This window comes from Protopterus annectens, chromosome 12.part0 (genome assembly GCF_019279795.1).
Source record: "Protopterus annectens isolate FY-2018-M chromosome 12.part0, PAN1.0, whole genome shotgun sequence".
In the NCBI taxonomy this organism is placed as follows: domain Eukaryota; kingdom Metazoa; phylum Chordata; order Ceratodontiformes; family Protopteridae; genus Protopterus; species Protopterus annectens.
In genome coordinates, this window is record NC_056746.1 from 1,418,529,583 (window position 1) to 1,418,545,520 (window position 15,938).

General features: G+C 42.4%; 1 protein-coding gene across 1 annotated transcript; it reads right to left on the reverse strand.

Annotated features, from left to right (window-relative positions):
• Positions 1-1,831: 1,831 nt before the first annotated feature.
• Positions 1,832-2,461, reverse strand: LOC122816292 (cell wall protein DAN4-like). The gene has a single exon (XM_044089027.1). It carries the CDS (start codon positions 2,459-2,461, stop codon positions 1,832-1,834), a length of 630 nt encoding a protein of 209 aa, XP_043944962.1.
• Between the last annotated feature and the right edge of the window lie 13,477 nt (positions 2,462-15,938).

Consider the following 15,938-nt stretch of genomic DNA (forward strand, 5'->3'; position numbering starts at 1 on the left):
CTGGCACTTGACAAAGAGCTAACTATGACTTTCTCCTTATCAAGCCTGGTGAGGGGCTCATCTGTGAGTCTCACAATGGAGTCTCCTATACCTAATATGTTGGGTTTATGTTTAGGCCTTAATGGCTGTGAGACACAGGTGTGTGGACTTTGTGTGGTGGACAGTGGAGTTCAAGTGTGTTTTTGCCTCAGAGGTTTCTTTTGTTTGGGTATATTTTTCCTGAGGATGTCCACATATGTGTGTGTGTGTGTGTGTGTGTGTGTGTGTGTGTGTGTGTGTGTGTGTGTGTGTGTGTGTGTGTGTGTGTTGTGTAGCTGTGGGTGGTGTTTGAGGTGTGGAGTTTGTGTTGACAACTTTCTGATTGCCAGATATACTGGCTTGTGAGGGAGAGAGCACTTTCTCATTGCCAGATATACTGGGTTTTGAGGGAGAGAACACAAACTCTAGGCTCTTAATGTAATTGCATCTCTCACAAATTGTGTTCCTAGATGGTAGTAGTAGAGGGGTGTCCATGTACATGAGTCAGTTGCTACACTGTCACAGGATGCCCATATCAACTAGACTGGCAGGAGAAACTGTAGGAAATTGTCCATCCATATTTGTTAGAATCTGAGGGAGAGAGGCCAGAGAGAGTTAAGAGGGTAAAGGGTGGAAGGTCTAAGAGTTGTACTACTAGGTGATCACACAAGTGCTACTAAGAGAAAATGTCTCACTGGAATTCCTCAGAAAGGGTTAAAAACAGTGCAGCTGTGGTGCGTGACATGCAAACAAGCCCAAACTAGCTAAAATGCGGGGTTTAAATACCACAAAAAAATAGAAGATTCTAGTAACACATAAATTTAGCCAGTCTTGCTAGTCCCTGCTTTCTTTACCAATCACCTTGTGCCAGACAAGGTCCAGGCAGTCCTGCTATTCTCACTAGCAGAGGAGATAGGCCCTTACCAACACAAGATGGCTGCCAAAAACACAGAAGGCAAAAAAAAAACAACTCTGGATGCAGCAGACCTGTATCCAGACTATGCTACTCAATGTAAGGGTTAAGCACAGAAAAATACTCACAAAAAGCACAGATTAACCACTTACAGACAAAAACAGAACTCACAGTTTGAAAAATACAGTTGAACAATAATGAAATGCAGTAAAATGCAGTTAGACAGTAATGAATTACAGTAAATAGCAATGAAATAGAGCTAAACATTAATGAAATGCAGTTAATAAGTAAATTTCTTTAAAACAGCGTTAATGTGATAAATTATCTCACAATAACAACAGTAAAAACACCTCAAATAAAGCAGCAATTCAGTAGAATATTGTCATCAATTTACTAAGGCTATCGACAAGCAGTAACAAATTTGGCAAACTAAATGCAGTTGAACACCTAAGCACATGCAGCAAAATGAAGTAGGAAGAGGCATAATCTTAAATACAGAGATGGAGAAGTTTGCTATTAGATCTACTTCCTAGGATTGAAATGGGAACAGGTGTAAGGTTGTGGAGATTAATCTTCTCATATACAGTATGTTGCTCTCTGTCTCTCTCTCTCTCTCTCTCTCTCTCTCTCTCTCACTTCCTTTCTTCTCACCTGACAACTTAGCTTTTGCCACTCCTAGTCTAAGGGGAATGAATGAGCAAGTTGAGAGCCCAGAGAAGAAGATACAATGGTTAGTGGAGAAGGCAAAAAAGGCAAACAATATTAAAGAAAATATAATTTGTAGGTTTTAGTGTAGAATGCTGATTGCCTAAATAATCTGCACTTATACCTGGCAAGGTTTTTACTTCTCTCAGACAGTTCACATTATTCAGCTGTCAATTGGATTTTATTTCATTTTTCTTATGTCAGTAGTCTATTGAATATGCTGTACTTTATTTTCTGCTCACTGTTATTGTAGATGCTGTGCTCTATGCGCTGCTCAGTGTTATTGTAGGTGCTGTGCTCTGTGTGCTGCTCACTGTTATTGTAGGTGCTGTGCTCTGTGTGCTGCTTAGCATTATTGTAGGTGCTGTACTCTGTGTGCTGCTCACTGTTATTGTAGGTGCTGTGCTGTCTGTGCTGCTCACTGTTATTGTAGGCGCTATGCTGTGTGTGCTGCTCACTGTTATTATAGTTGCTGTGTTTTGTGTGCTGCTCACTGTTATTTGTAGATGCTGTGCTCTGTGTGCTGCTCACTGTTATTGTAGGTGCTGTGCTCTGTGTGCTGCTCACTGTTATTGTAGGTGCTGTGCTCTGTGTGCTGCTCACTGTTATTGTAGGTGCTGTGCTCTGTGTGTTGCTTACTGTTATTGTAGGTGCCTTGCTCAGTGTGCTGCTCAGTGTTATTGTAGGTGCTCCACTCTGTGTGCTGCTTGGTGTTATTGTAGGTTCTGTGCTCTGTGTGTTGCTCATTGTTACTGTAGGTGCTGTACTCAGTGTGCTGCTTGGTGTTATTGTAGGTGCTGTGCTCTGTGTGCTGCTGATTGCCATTGTAGTTACTGTTTCCTGCTTCTAACATTTATTTGCTGAACTCTGCACATTGCATAGTAGAGAATTATTTGATAAAGACCATGCCTGGCACTAAGGTATGTTATTACTCACTTCAATATACTTGTTAACTTTGAGGCAGCCCTTTTGTTTTGATATGGTTTTAATATGAGCTCTTATGAAACTTTTTGACTCCTGAGTTGTGATGCCCGTTCCCTGGCCCAGCAATCAAGGAGCCTCAATCATCACCACTAACAACAGAGTCTCATACATGAGGAAATAATAACAAATACACACAGTAAAGTTCAATTTCCCTTAAGAGCATACAGAGATCACAGTTAGTCTGGGACTGGTCGCCTCCTTGCTCTCCAGGTCCCCAATAAGACTCCCCACTGACACAGCTATAGGGTCCAGATCTCAGCCTAGTAGGCAAGCTAAAACCTCTAGCACCCTCTCTGTCCAACCCAGTGCTTCGTGTCCCTGCCCAAGTAGCTGACATACACACACACACACACACACACACACACACACACACACACACACACACACACACACACACACACACACACTTTGAGAAGAGTTTATACAACCACACAGACACTCCTGGGGAAGGATGGCACAGGTTCTCCAGCTGATCTCCTTTTTCCCAGACTATATGGTAGTACCAGCTGCCACCACCCACTAATAATTATCAGCTACTCAAAGGCCCTTCAAAGGGTGTGCAATTATTACTGTGCAATATTATTATCCAATTGGTAAGTGTGACTAAACAGTCAAAGCTTATTTCGAGTGACTTGGACAGAAAACTCTATAAATATGCAATATACTCTAGAGCTTAAATTATCTCTACACAAACCAGCCACAGTTAAAAGGTTTTAAAATATTTAATAATAAATCATTAAAACCACAAGACAATACTTTCTACTACACAGACAGTGCTAGTCAAGAGTTCATAGATCACACAGAAATACTTAAAATAAATCAGTAGTATAGTTCTGACATCACAGAAAAACAATTAGTCTAATCTTTCTAGTTCTTAGCTATTTCTAAAAGAAAACACAAGTATAAGATAACTTACTTATGACAATAGGCAGTGCTGTGAGTTTGATAGTCAAAAACAAAAATGCTTAATGCCTTCTGATTCTCTCTGTTTAAATTGAAATTGCAGTTCTGATAAACATTACACCATTCTTTCACTTTCCTGGTGTTCCCAGGCCAACAGAATTTGCATTATTTTGTTATCTTGCAGCTGCAGGAAACTACATCAATAAAAGACATTCCACATGTAAAGTCTAGTAATTATTCCTTAAGTCAAAACAATAGGCAGGATGTCTTCATCTAGCCCAGCTGGACCTTAATTGTAAACACCAAAGACAGTCATGAAATAATTTGAACTTCAAAGGACAACCAAGAAATGCTTGTCTTAGCTTTCTTTACAGCAGAGGGCAATGTTGTTACATTGTTTTAAGTTCACATTTCACAGCATATTTTTTCATTTAAGAAAACAAGTCTGTAGTTCCACATTCATATTTACAAATGATAGAATTATCTGCACAATTCTATCTAGCTAGGCTGGCAGCCTTCACCCCCCCCCCCTCAGAGAACTCAAGCTAGTTTTTTAAATTACCCTTGAGAAACACCGCTTGAGAGGGTCAGGTCTCTATGTGTATACCTTACCCCATTCCATGTCTTGAGACCCTATCTGCATTGGCATTGCTATCCCTACTGCGGTGCTGCACTGACATATCATATGCTTACAACCCTAGGCTCCATCTTAGCAACTTGTCATTTTGCTGGATGGCTCTGCTTAACCATATTAGGGGGTTGTGATCTGTCATAACAGTGAATTTCCTTCCATACAGATAAGGCTGAAGTTTCTGGAATGCCCACACTATGGCTAGACATTCCTTTTCTACAGCTGCATAGCATTCTTCCCTGGGTTGGAGCCTACAGCTGAGATAAACCACTGGGTGCTCTTCCCCCTCTGAAGAAATCTGGCTAAGTACAGCCCCTACCCCATGGTTTGAAGCATCCACCTGCACAACAAAGTGTTTGCTGTAATCTGGACTGGCTAACACAGGCAGTACTTCCAAAGCTTCTTTACGCTTCTGGAATGCCTGCTCACATACTGGGGTCCACACTACCTTATCTGGCCTGTTCTTCTCAGGTATTTTAGGGGAGCAGCTATGGTACTATAACTGGGGAAAACTTTCTGTAGTACCCTGCTGTCCCTAAAAATGCCCTCAACTGTTTTTTTAGTAACAGGTGCAGGCCATGCCTGAATGGCTTCCACTTTGGCAGGTTTTGGCCTTATCTTACCACTTCCCACTCTATGTCCTAGGTAGGAGACCTCTGCCTTACCCACCTGACATTTGCTCGGCTTAATGGTCAACCCTGCCCTCTGTAGTCTGCCCAGCACCTCCCTGACATGCTGAAGGTGATCTGGCCAGGAATGGTTGTAGATGGCAATATCATCTAGGTAAGCAAGGGCAAACCCTCCAGATTCTACTAGGATATGATCTACCAGCCTCTGGAAAGTCACTGGGTCATTCTTCATCCCAAAGGGCATCTTTGTGAACTCATACAAGCCAAACGGAGTCACAAAGGCTGACTTCTCTCTATCACTGGGCGTCAAGGGCACCTGCCAGTAACCCTTGGTAAGATCAATGGTTGCAAGATACTTAGCCCCACCCAGCTGCTCTAGGGCCTCATCTGTCCTAGGCATGAGGTAAGCATCCGACTCTGTGTGAATATTTAATTTCCTGTAGTCCACAGAGAACCTGATGCTGCCATTCTTCTTTGGCACCAGCACCACTGGGGAGGCCCAGGGCCTGTTGGACTCTTGAATCACCCCTAGATCCAACATCTCCTGTACCTCCTCCCTCAGGGTCTGTCTATCTCTCTCAGGAAACCTATAAGGGTCCTGCCTAATAGACCTATGGGGTCATGTATCCACCTGGCGCTGCACTAGGTGGTTGCACCCTGGTTTCCTAGTGAACATGTCCCCAAATTCCTGCAACACTGCTCTGATTTCTTGAACTTGGGTAGGAGATAGCTGCTGGGACATTGCTACCCCTTCCACTGAGGTGTCAGCCTGAGCCTCACTGAGGAGATCAGTCCCCAGATCTCCCTCAGACTCCTCCTGAAATCTACTGCAAATGCTCAGCACAAGGGCCTCCCTATCATGGTAATAATCATCATGTTAACACGGTACATTTTGTGCCCTTGCTGTCTGCCTCGCAATTCCACCATGTAGTTAACATCACTTACCTTTCTTACCACCTTGTAGGGTCCCACCCAAGCTGCTTGCAGCTTGTTGCATCTAACAGGAATGAGAACCATTACATGCTGCCCAACAGCAAACTCTCTAGCTCGAGCATTCCTGTCATACCACACCATTTCTGTTGTTGGGCTTCTGCCAGGTTCTCCTGGGCCAAGCCCATGAGTCCCCTGAGCCTTGTCCTGAGGTTTAGGATGTATGCCACAACAGACTCCTTCTGAGACTCACACTCACACTCACCTTCCCACTCATCTCAAATTAAATCTAGAGGTCCCCTCACCCTATGCCCATACAGCAACTCAAAGGGTGAAAAATCTGTGGATTCCTGGGGAACCTCACTGTAAGCAAACAACAGATGCGGCAAATATTTGTCCCAACCCTCTTAAACTGATCTGCAAATGCCCATTACATGAACCTGATCATAGAGTTTAACCTCTCAACAAGACCATTAGCCTGGGGATGGTAGGGGGTGGTCTTCATGTGCTTCACCCCACAGGACTTCCACAGATAAGCCAGCAGGTCTGACATGAAATTGGCACCTCTGTCAGTCAGTATTTCTTTTGGGAAACCTACCCTGCTGAAAATCTCTAACAAAGCATTTGCCACCTTCTCTGTCTCAATGGAGGCCAAAGCCACTGCCTCAGTGTATCGTGTAGCATAATCCACTACCACTAGTGGTAGGCAAATCATGTCTCCTAAACCTGATACACTTCTTTGAAGTAGTCACCAAAGCCATAGATGAGGGTAAGGTGGTTCACACAGCCTATCTAGATCTCGCCAAAGCGTTCAACACCATCCCCCACTTTGGAATTATAGATAAACTCACTAAACTAGGTATAAATCCCTATGTCACAAGATGGGTTGCCAACTGGCTTACTGAAAGAACCCACACTGTGAAAGTAGCAGACTTCAAATCAGACTTCAAACCAGTGACAAGTGGAGTACCACAGGGTTCAGTCCTGGGTCCTCTCCTGTTTGGTATCTACTTCTCTGAAGTACAGGCTAACACAGAAGGTTTCTGGCTAACTAAATTTGCAGATGACTGCAAACTAGGAGCCATAATTGAAACTCCTAACGATGTGGACATCCTACAAAAGGGCCTCACTGAGACAGATGCCTGATGTCAAAGACATGGTCTAAAGCTCAATACCAAAAAGTGCATTGTCATCCCCTTTGGTAAAAACCCTGTACTCATGAACTACCAAATAGGCGGTAGTCAAGAGACCTTGGGACACAGGTGGACAGTAGTCTCTTGTTTGATAATCACATCACCACAGTGGTCAGGAAATCCTTCTACATGGCACACCTCATCACAAAAGGTTTCTCATCCAGAAAAAAAGAGGTCATTGTTCCCCTCTACTCATCATTCATTAGACCCATTATAGAGTACAATGCCCCTTTTGGTATGTACCTCACAAGACATCTACACCAACTGGAAAGGCCGCAAAAATACCTCACAAAGAGGATTACTGGTCTCAAACAGATGCCTTACCCAGACTGTCTCAAAAACTCCAGCTTTACTCCATCGCATATCGCCTACTCAGAGGCGATTTCTGCTTAACATACAAAGCTATGTTAAACCCAGAGCTGTTGAACATGCTCCACTTAAAGAAATCCCAATCCCTCCGAGCTACACGCTCTAGGGACCTAAACCTTGTCACCGCAATAAACAGAACATGCTGGAGGGATAGATTTCTGTCCCAGAAACTTCCCATACTCTGGAACAGACTACCTATCTATGTCAAACAGAGCTCCTCATTAGCACTCTTCAAGAAAAATCTTGATGATTGGATGGGTAATAGGAAATTCATCCCGGGGATCAATTCTGTGGTTCTGCTTGACAGGGGCACAGGAAAATAATTTTCTTGGGTGGCGAAAGCCAGGGTACCTTTTTGGCTAGGCTTGTATAGGCCCTAGGGCCAATAGCCTAGTACCTACCTATGAATCTATGAACCTATGAACTAGAATATACTTTTTCCCTTTGGAACTTGGGGTACTCAGAGGACCGACAATATCCATAGCTAGCCTCTGAAATGGCTTCTCAATCACAGACAAAGACATCAAAGGAGCTCTCACCTTGTCTCCTGCCTTGCTTACCTTTTGCCACTGCTCACAGGTCCTGCAGTACCCTGTTACATCTCTGGAAATTCCGGGCCAATAGAATTTCTGCATAATACACCCCTTTGTATGTTTTATGCCCATATGACGTGCAAAGGGAATATCATGGGCTATGGCTAGAAGCACCAGATGGTAGGCTCTAGGAACTACCAACTGCTATACTCTCTCACCTTCTAGCCCTCCCTCAGGGGTCCATTCTCTGTATAGTAACCCTTTGTCCCAGTATACAGATTCCCCCTTTACTTGAGAATCAGGTGCCTCCCTAGCTACCTGCCTCAGGCCTTGCAATGTAGGGTCTGAGAGCTGAGCATGTCTCAACACTCTCCTTGTAACCCTTCCCAGTTCCCCTTCCACAGGAAGTCTGGCATCCTCTGACAGTGGTGCATTACTGTCAGCCTGGGTACTACTACTCACCTTTACCTTTGCAGTTACTCTGTCCAAGGGACCATCAGTTCTCACAAGCAGCTGTGGCTCACCTTCAGTCTCACTACTACAGATTAACTCCTTCCCTGAAGTAACCACCTCACCAGTCCTCTCTGCAAGTATGCAGTCTGTCTGGGTCTCCCCCAGGCTATCAGACATACCTGCTAGTCCCCAAGCCTGACTACATGTAACTGCACAAGCACAGAGTACTGCACTATCAAAATCATTCCCTATCAGGACATCTGCAGGTATATCCTCAAACACACCTACTCGCAGGCTTCCTTTTCCACCCTCCCAGTCAAGGTGAACCCTAGTCAAAGGTATTTGGAATGGGATCCCTCCTAAAGCCCTGACTGGAGTAGACTGCCCAGGCAAGTAGTGCTGCTTTGTAACCATTGCAGGCTTTACAATGGTTATATCAGAGGCTGTGTCTCTCTTGGCAATGGCCTCTTTGTCATTAACTACAATAGGATATAGCCTCTGGTGGTAGTTTGGTACCCTTGTTGTCTCAAGGCAACCTACTACTGTCATTTTTTTCCCACTTACTGGCTCCCTCACCTTTTGTTCCCCACCTTGCCTCTGTGGACACCTGTATGCCACATGGCCCCACTGGTTGCATTCAAAACATTTAACCCTATTTCCTGGATGTGTACTTGGACTAGTGGCTTCCCCTGCTAATGGCAGATTCTGTTGTGGCAGTCTGTGCTGCCCACCATGGGTTCCTTTTGACCCATGAGCAGTACTGGGGGTCCCCTTCATATGCAGGGCTGCCCTGCTTGCCAGGTATAGGTCTCCCTTCTTCCCCAACTCATCTGAAGTAGCACATTGTCTATCAGCTAACCAGATCCTAATGTCCTCAGGCAAAGTGCTAAGGGCTTGTTCCCTCACCAAAAGGTCTGCCAGCCCTTCAAACATGGTGACCTGACATCCACTCACCCACCTATGGAAAGAAGTGCTCAATTCAGCAACATATTCACACACACTTTCATCTGCCTTGCATCTATGCTCACAAAACTTTTTCCTATACGTTTCAGGTGTTAGCTTAAACAATTCTAAAAGACAACTTTTTACAGCAGTATAATCAAAACATTCAACGTCAGACATTTTAGATAAAACAGTTACAGCTTTACCTGAAGTAAGGGGGTGAGGAACCATACCCAGAGCCCTTGGTCAACTTCATACTGTTTATATACCCTCTCAAACATAGGAATGAAACTATAAAAAATGATCCCCCTCTTTAAACTACAGAAGAAATTTACTGACCTTTTGTGTTTCTGGAGTCCAGTTACTCCCTTCCCCATTACCTCCATGACTCTGGTGAAGAGTCAGCATCTCTTTCCCATGTTGCCTCTGCCTCTCTTGTTCCTCACCTTGCAGATGTAACAGATTCTGATTCTCCTCAGCCTGCAAACATTGCAATCTCTCATTTGCTTCTAATTCCACATGCCTGGCCTCCAACTCAAGTCTCTTTAGCTCCAGCTGGATTTTTAAGTCCACTGCAGAAAAGTTGAGCTGTCCATTCTCCGAAGGTATTATATCTCCACTGCCAGTCTGATTGTCCTCATGGTTGCTGTTTTCTGATGCAGCTGTAACCATGGCTGCAATCAGGTCTGCCTTAGTCAGGTTTCCATGCACCAGTCCCCTAGCCTGGCACATCTCTACCAGATGGCTCCTTGTCAGCTTTCCATACTTCACTGCTGACATGCTGCCTGCTCACCCTGACTAACTTAACTAACAAAAGAAATAAACAATTGTGATCTGAACTCTGAGTATTCACTGCATGGCCTTTTTTAGAGTAAAAAAAACACCTTCAAAGCTCACTGTACACAAGCTACAGGATTTACTCTACCCACACCACTACAAGACAATTAGTATTTGCCAACTACTTAATATGCGATGTGGATATCCCACCCCTGCCAAACAATATGTGAGGATATCCCATCACTGCCACCAATTAATATCTGATGCCCGTGCCCTGGCCCAGCAATCAAGGAGCCTCAATCCTCACCACTAACAACAGAGAGGGCATCTCATATATGAGGAAAGGATAACAAATGCACACAGTAAAGTGCAATTTCCCTTAAGAGCACACAGAGATCACATTCAATCTGGGGATGGTCACTTCCTTGCTCTCCAGGTCCCCAATAAGACTCCCCACTGGCTGGCACAGGTTCTCCAGCTGTGCCCCTTTTTCCCAGACTATACGGTAGTACCAGCTGCCACCATCCACTAACAATTATCAGCTACTCAAAGGCCCTTCAAAGGGTGTGCAATTATTGCTGTGCTTGGTGTTATTGTAGGTGCTGTGCTCTGCGTGCTGCTGATTGCCATTGTAGTTACTGTTTCCTGCTTCCAACATTTATTTGCTAACCTCTGCACATTGCATAGTAGTGAATTATTTGTTAAAGAGCATGCCTGGCACTAAGGTATGTTATTGCTCACTTCAATATACTTGTTAACTTTGAGGCAGCCCTTTTGTTTTGATATGGTTTTAATATGAGCTCTTATGAAACTTTTTGACTCCTGAGTTGTGACGCCAGTGCCCTGGCCCAGCAATCAAGGAGCCTCAATTGTCACCACTAACAACAGAGTCTTATACATGAGGAAAGAAAAACAAATACACACAGTAAAGTACAATTTCCCTTAAGAGCATACAGAGATCACAGTTAGTCCAGGGCTGGTTGCCTCCTTGCTCTCCAGGTCCCCAACAAGACTCCCGACTGGCACAGCTATAGGGTCCAGATTTCAGCCTAGTAGGCAAGCTAAAACCTCTAGCACCCTCTCTGTCCAACCAGTGCTTTGTGTCCCTGCCCAAGTAGCTGACACACACACACACACACACACACACACACACACACACACACACACACACTTTGAGAAGAGTTTATACAACCACACAGACACTCCTGGGGAAGGCTGGCACAGGTTCTCCAGCTGTGACCCTTTTTTCCAGACTATACAGTAGTACCAGCTGCCACTACCCACTAATAATTATCAGCTACTCAAAGCCCCTTCAAAGGGTGTGCAATTATTACTGTGCAATATTATTATCCAATTGGTAAGTGTGACTAAACAGTCAAAGCTTATTTTGAGTGACTTGGACAGAAAACTCTATAAATATGCAATATACTCTAGAGCTTAAATTATCTCTACATAAACCAGCCAAAGTTAAAAGGTTTTAAAATATTTAATAATAAATAATTAAAACCACAAGACAATACTTTCTACTACACAGACAGTGCTAGTCAAGAGTTCAGAGATCACGTAGAAATACTTAAAATAAATCAATAGTATAGTTCTGACATCAAAGAAAAACACTTAGTCTAATCTTTCTAGTTCCTAGCTATTTCTAAAAGAAAACACAAGTATAAGATAACTTACATATGACAACAGGCAGTGCTGTGAGTTGGATAGTCAAGACAACAATGCTTAATGCCTTCTGATTCTCTCTGTTTAAATTGAAATTACAGTTCTGATAAACATTACATCATTCTTTCACTTTCCTGGTGTTCCCAGGCCAACAGAAACTGCATTCTTTTGTTATCTTGCAGCTGCAGGAAACTATATCAGTAAAATACAGTCCACATGTAAACTCTAGTAATTATTCCTTAAGTAAAAACAATAGGCAGGATGCCTTCATCTAGCCCGGCTGAAGCCGAATTGTAAACATCAAAGACAGTCATGAAATAATTTGAACTTCAAAGGACAACCAAGAAATGCTTGTCTTAGCATTCTTTATAACAGAGGGCAATGATGTTGCATTGTTTTAAGTTCACATTTCACAGCATATTCTTTCATTTAAGAAAACAAGTCTGTAGTTACACATTTATATTTACAAATGATAGAATTATCTGCATAATTCTATCTGGCTAGGCTGGCAGCCTTCACATGAGTATTTGAAGATATTTTTGGTATTTACTGTCCTATGCTCCCAAGGAAAGTAATTACAGTGAGAGGATTAAACACCATAGTTTGAAGCAACAGATCCAGATTTAAATGTGACACATTACACATACTTCTTGCCTGGTTTTGGGTTAAACACTGACACTCCCATTTGCTTGGCATGTGTTTTTCATTTTCTTCACAATTGAAGAACCCTATTATTCTTCAATAATTATCTAAGGTTTAAAACACTTACTAAATATACCGTGCATAGAAACGGCATTAACATTATATGTTTTGCATTTTGACTGGAAAGGTCATACCTGGCAAGGTTTGTATTCTGCAAAATGTCACAGATAAGTTGCAGTACTTTACCTCCCTTTAAACTCGGATTACTGTTGTAATGGATGATTTAGTTAGTGGTTGGGTTGTGCACTTTAGGTATTCAAAGTTTTTTTTTTCTTTAACTGGTAATACCCTGCAGTCTGACAGCTACTTTCTACATAGTGCCAGCAAGTAACAAGATAACTTAGTAAAATTTAATTTCCCCTTTTAGCTTTCATCTAAAATGTTACTAGTTCAAATATTTCCACAGTCTGAAAAGGAATTACTTGGCAGCAGTAATATTGCAGTAAGAAAAAGTTTAGTATATGTATAAATATGTATAATCACTGGACATAATCTGCATTCCTTCATTGGAAATGGTTTGGCCATGTACAACCGCTATGACTGGCTGGAAAAATACATTTTCCAAAAACCTTTCTTTAATAAAACATCTGGAGCTTAGATATGAAGAATGTTGTTTTACTGGCTTATAATTATGCTGAAAGAAAACTGCACACTATTTTCTTTACTCAGTCAGATAATTCCTGTTTGGCATCCCAGTGGGCTGGCAGTGAACTTAAAAATTTGAAAAGATAAATGGTTTATTTCAATAATGAGTGACTCATCTGCCATAGCTGAGAGTAAGGTATGGTGCACAGACTTGGCTGTTAGTCATGTGTGAGGAGGACACTGTGTGTGTCTGCATTTGTAACTTGACTGTGACTTAATAAGATGTTAGTACTGACTTTGAAACTACTAGTGAGCCAGTCTTAAAGTGAAGTTAGAGTCAATCAGGGGCTTGGGGAAAGGAGATAAGAGTAAAACAACATAAAATGCACAGAGTCAAACACAGGAAATGTTTATAACAGGAAAATGGTGCTTTTTTCTGGAAGCCTATACGTTTCTGTCTGCAGTAAAACTGAGTGAAAATGAGGGCAGGTATTTTCCCCTTGGGAATACTGTGCATTTACCATGTCTTTTCCTTTGTCTAAGGCAACACTATAGCAGCTATATATGGATAATGTGTGTGTGTGTGTGTGTGTGTGTGTGTGTGTGTGTGTGTGTGTGTGTGTGTGTGTGTGTGTGTGTGTGTGTGTGTGTGTGTGTGTGTGTGTGTGTGTGTGTGTGTGTGTGTGTGTGTGTGTGTGTGTGTGCGTGAGATTGTGTGTAGGGTGTGAATCTATACATTTCTGTTTATATTTATAGAAGTGTGTGTGTGTGTGTGTGTGTGTGTGTGTGTGTGTGTGTGTGTGTGTGTGTGTGTGTGTGTGTGTGTGTGTTAACCGATAGAAGAGCTGTTGAGATGGTAGAGTACCAGCGCATGGCAAAATGGTTCATGCAACACTGGCATGATTTTTTTTTCTGGATTGGAAATTGATATAGATGACAATGAAGTTATTACAGAGTTATCAAAGTAAAGCAACTTTGTTTTAATATAAATAGAGTACACTAACAGTGCAACAATATAAGCTGGCCAAGAAAACAAACTCAGTTCAGAAACTGGCAGAATGATGTACAGATAGTGGGTATACCAGAAGGGCTGTTCTGTTTGATGCACCAAAGGACAAGGAGTTTAGGTAGGAAGAGTTCAAGTGAAACAGTAGTATGAGCAGTGCAAAGAACAACACCCTGCATGAAAGCAGTGCAAAGCACAACCCCCTGCATGAAAACAGTTGCAAAGCACAACACCTTGCATGAAAGCAGTGCAAAGAACAACAGCCTGCATGACAGCAGTGCAAGGAACAACAGCCTGCATGAAAGCAGTGCAAAGAAAAACACCCTGCTTGAGTCCAGTGCAAAGAACAACACCTTGCACGAAAGCAGTGCAAAGAACAACACAATGCATGACAGCAATACAAAGAACAACACTATGCATTAAAGTAGTGCAAAGAACAACACCCTGCATGAAACCAGTGCAAAGAACAACACCCTGCATTAAAGCAGTGCAAAGAACAGCACCTTGCATGAAAGCAATACAAAGAACTACACCCTGCATGAAACCAATGCAAAGAACAACATCCTGCATGAAACACTACATGGTGCAGAATGCAGTTGCTCTAGTCATATATGTCTGTATCATCTGCATGTAATGTATTTGTGATCTAGTACTTTATAAGGATATGTCCATCAGGTACTGTATATGCAGTACAAATCCTATAAAATAATACATACAGAATAATGCCTGTGTGCTAAAAGAGTCTATGGACAGGTTTTTGGACAATATCTCAGTACCTTTACAGTACTTGACCTAAATATAGGTTACTAGCAAGCGTCTAACAGTACAGAAAAAGAATTACAATTTGTTCTGGCAGTACATTGCATAAGCATGGCCTTGTATAATGTTAGCAAATACTTGACGCAACATGACATAAAGCTGGAAAGAACATGTTTTTATTGTTGTTAATTGTTTTCATTACCAAATAAGTGAGCGCTTTAATTCTGAAAAAGACATCCCATATCCGGTTCTGCTACAGTCATAAGTCACGTCATTTTCCATAGTCAGGTAATTTTTTTTCTCATAGCTTTTTAGAGTGTGGTCTTCCTTTAACACACACACACACACACACACACACACACACACACACACACACACACACACACACACACACACACACACACATATATACATCTCCAAACAGAATTAGCGCCAGCCGCACAATAATATTACAACTCAAAAAAATAAGATTGTGCTACCAGTACAAGCCCTGAAGGAACATAGTCTGAATCTAGGAAAAGTATAGTTGTGTAAGTAAACTTGCTATAATAGTAGATGTCCTAAAGTATCAGTGTTGCAGTAGGTTATGCTATATGGGTTTACCCTTCCTGCACTGGCCTGCATTGCAGAGCTCTGGGCAACTTTAGTTCATTCCACCTGCCAGCATCCCATGAGGAGCTTTATATAAAAGGCAGGTGGAGCTCAAAACTTCACAGCATTTTTTGCCTAAAATGGGGCAAGACCACCCCCCCCCCCTCGAGTATATATGCTAGGGAATAAAGAGAATAATAAGAAAAACTATATACAGAAGAGAAAATAATAACCACACCCTGGCAATGCAGTATAGATGCAAAACATAGGACAAGGGAGCTGGAGGGAGGGATGTTTACTGTATCAGTGCTCCATTAGAACATGTACTGCTGTGGTAAGTTTACTTATACAACTGTACTGTCTTCATGAACATATCACCATTGAAGTACTCTAAGCTATATGGGTAGATTCCCATAACTTAGATAAGAATACAGGGAAGTGGTCAGTACCTAGGATTCCAGGAACATCTTGAGGATAGTCCTGGTAAAGTCTGTTCTGGATCTAGAAAAGGAATCCAGTTTGTAATGCTTTATAAAGGTATGTACAGAGGACTGAGCTGCTGCCGCTAAAGTATTTATAGAGTCCACCCATTTCAGAGAGCCACAGAGGAAATGAATGCTGTTGTTGATTGAACTGTTACTCTGACT

What these genes read in the sequence shown, in the direction of transcription:
- LOC122816292 (XM_044089027.1), bottom strand. Translation starts at nt 2,461, where the DNA reads ATGGCAATCAGCAGCACACAGAGCACAGCACCTACAATAACACCAAGC.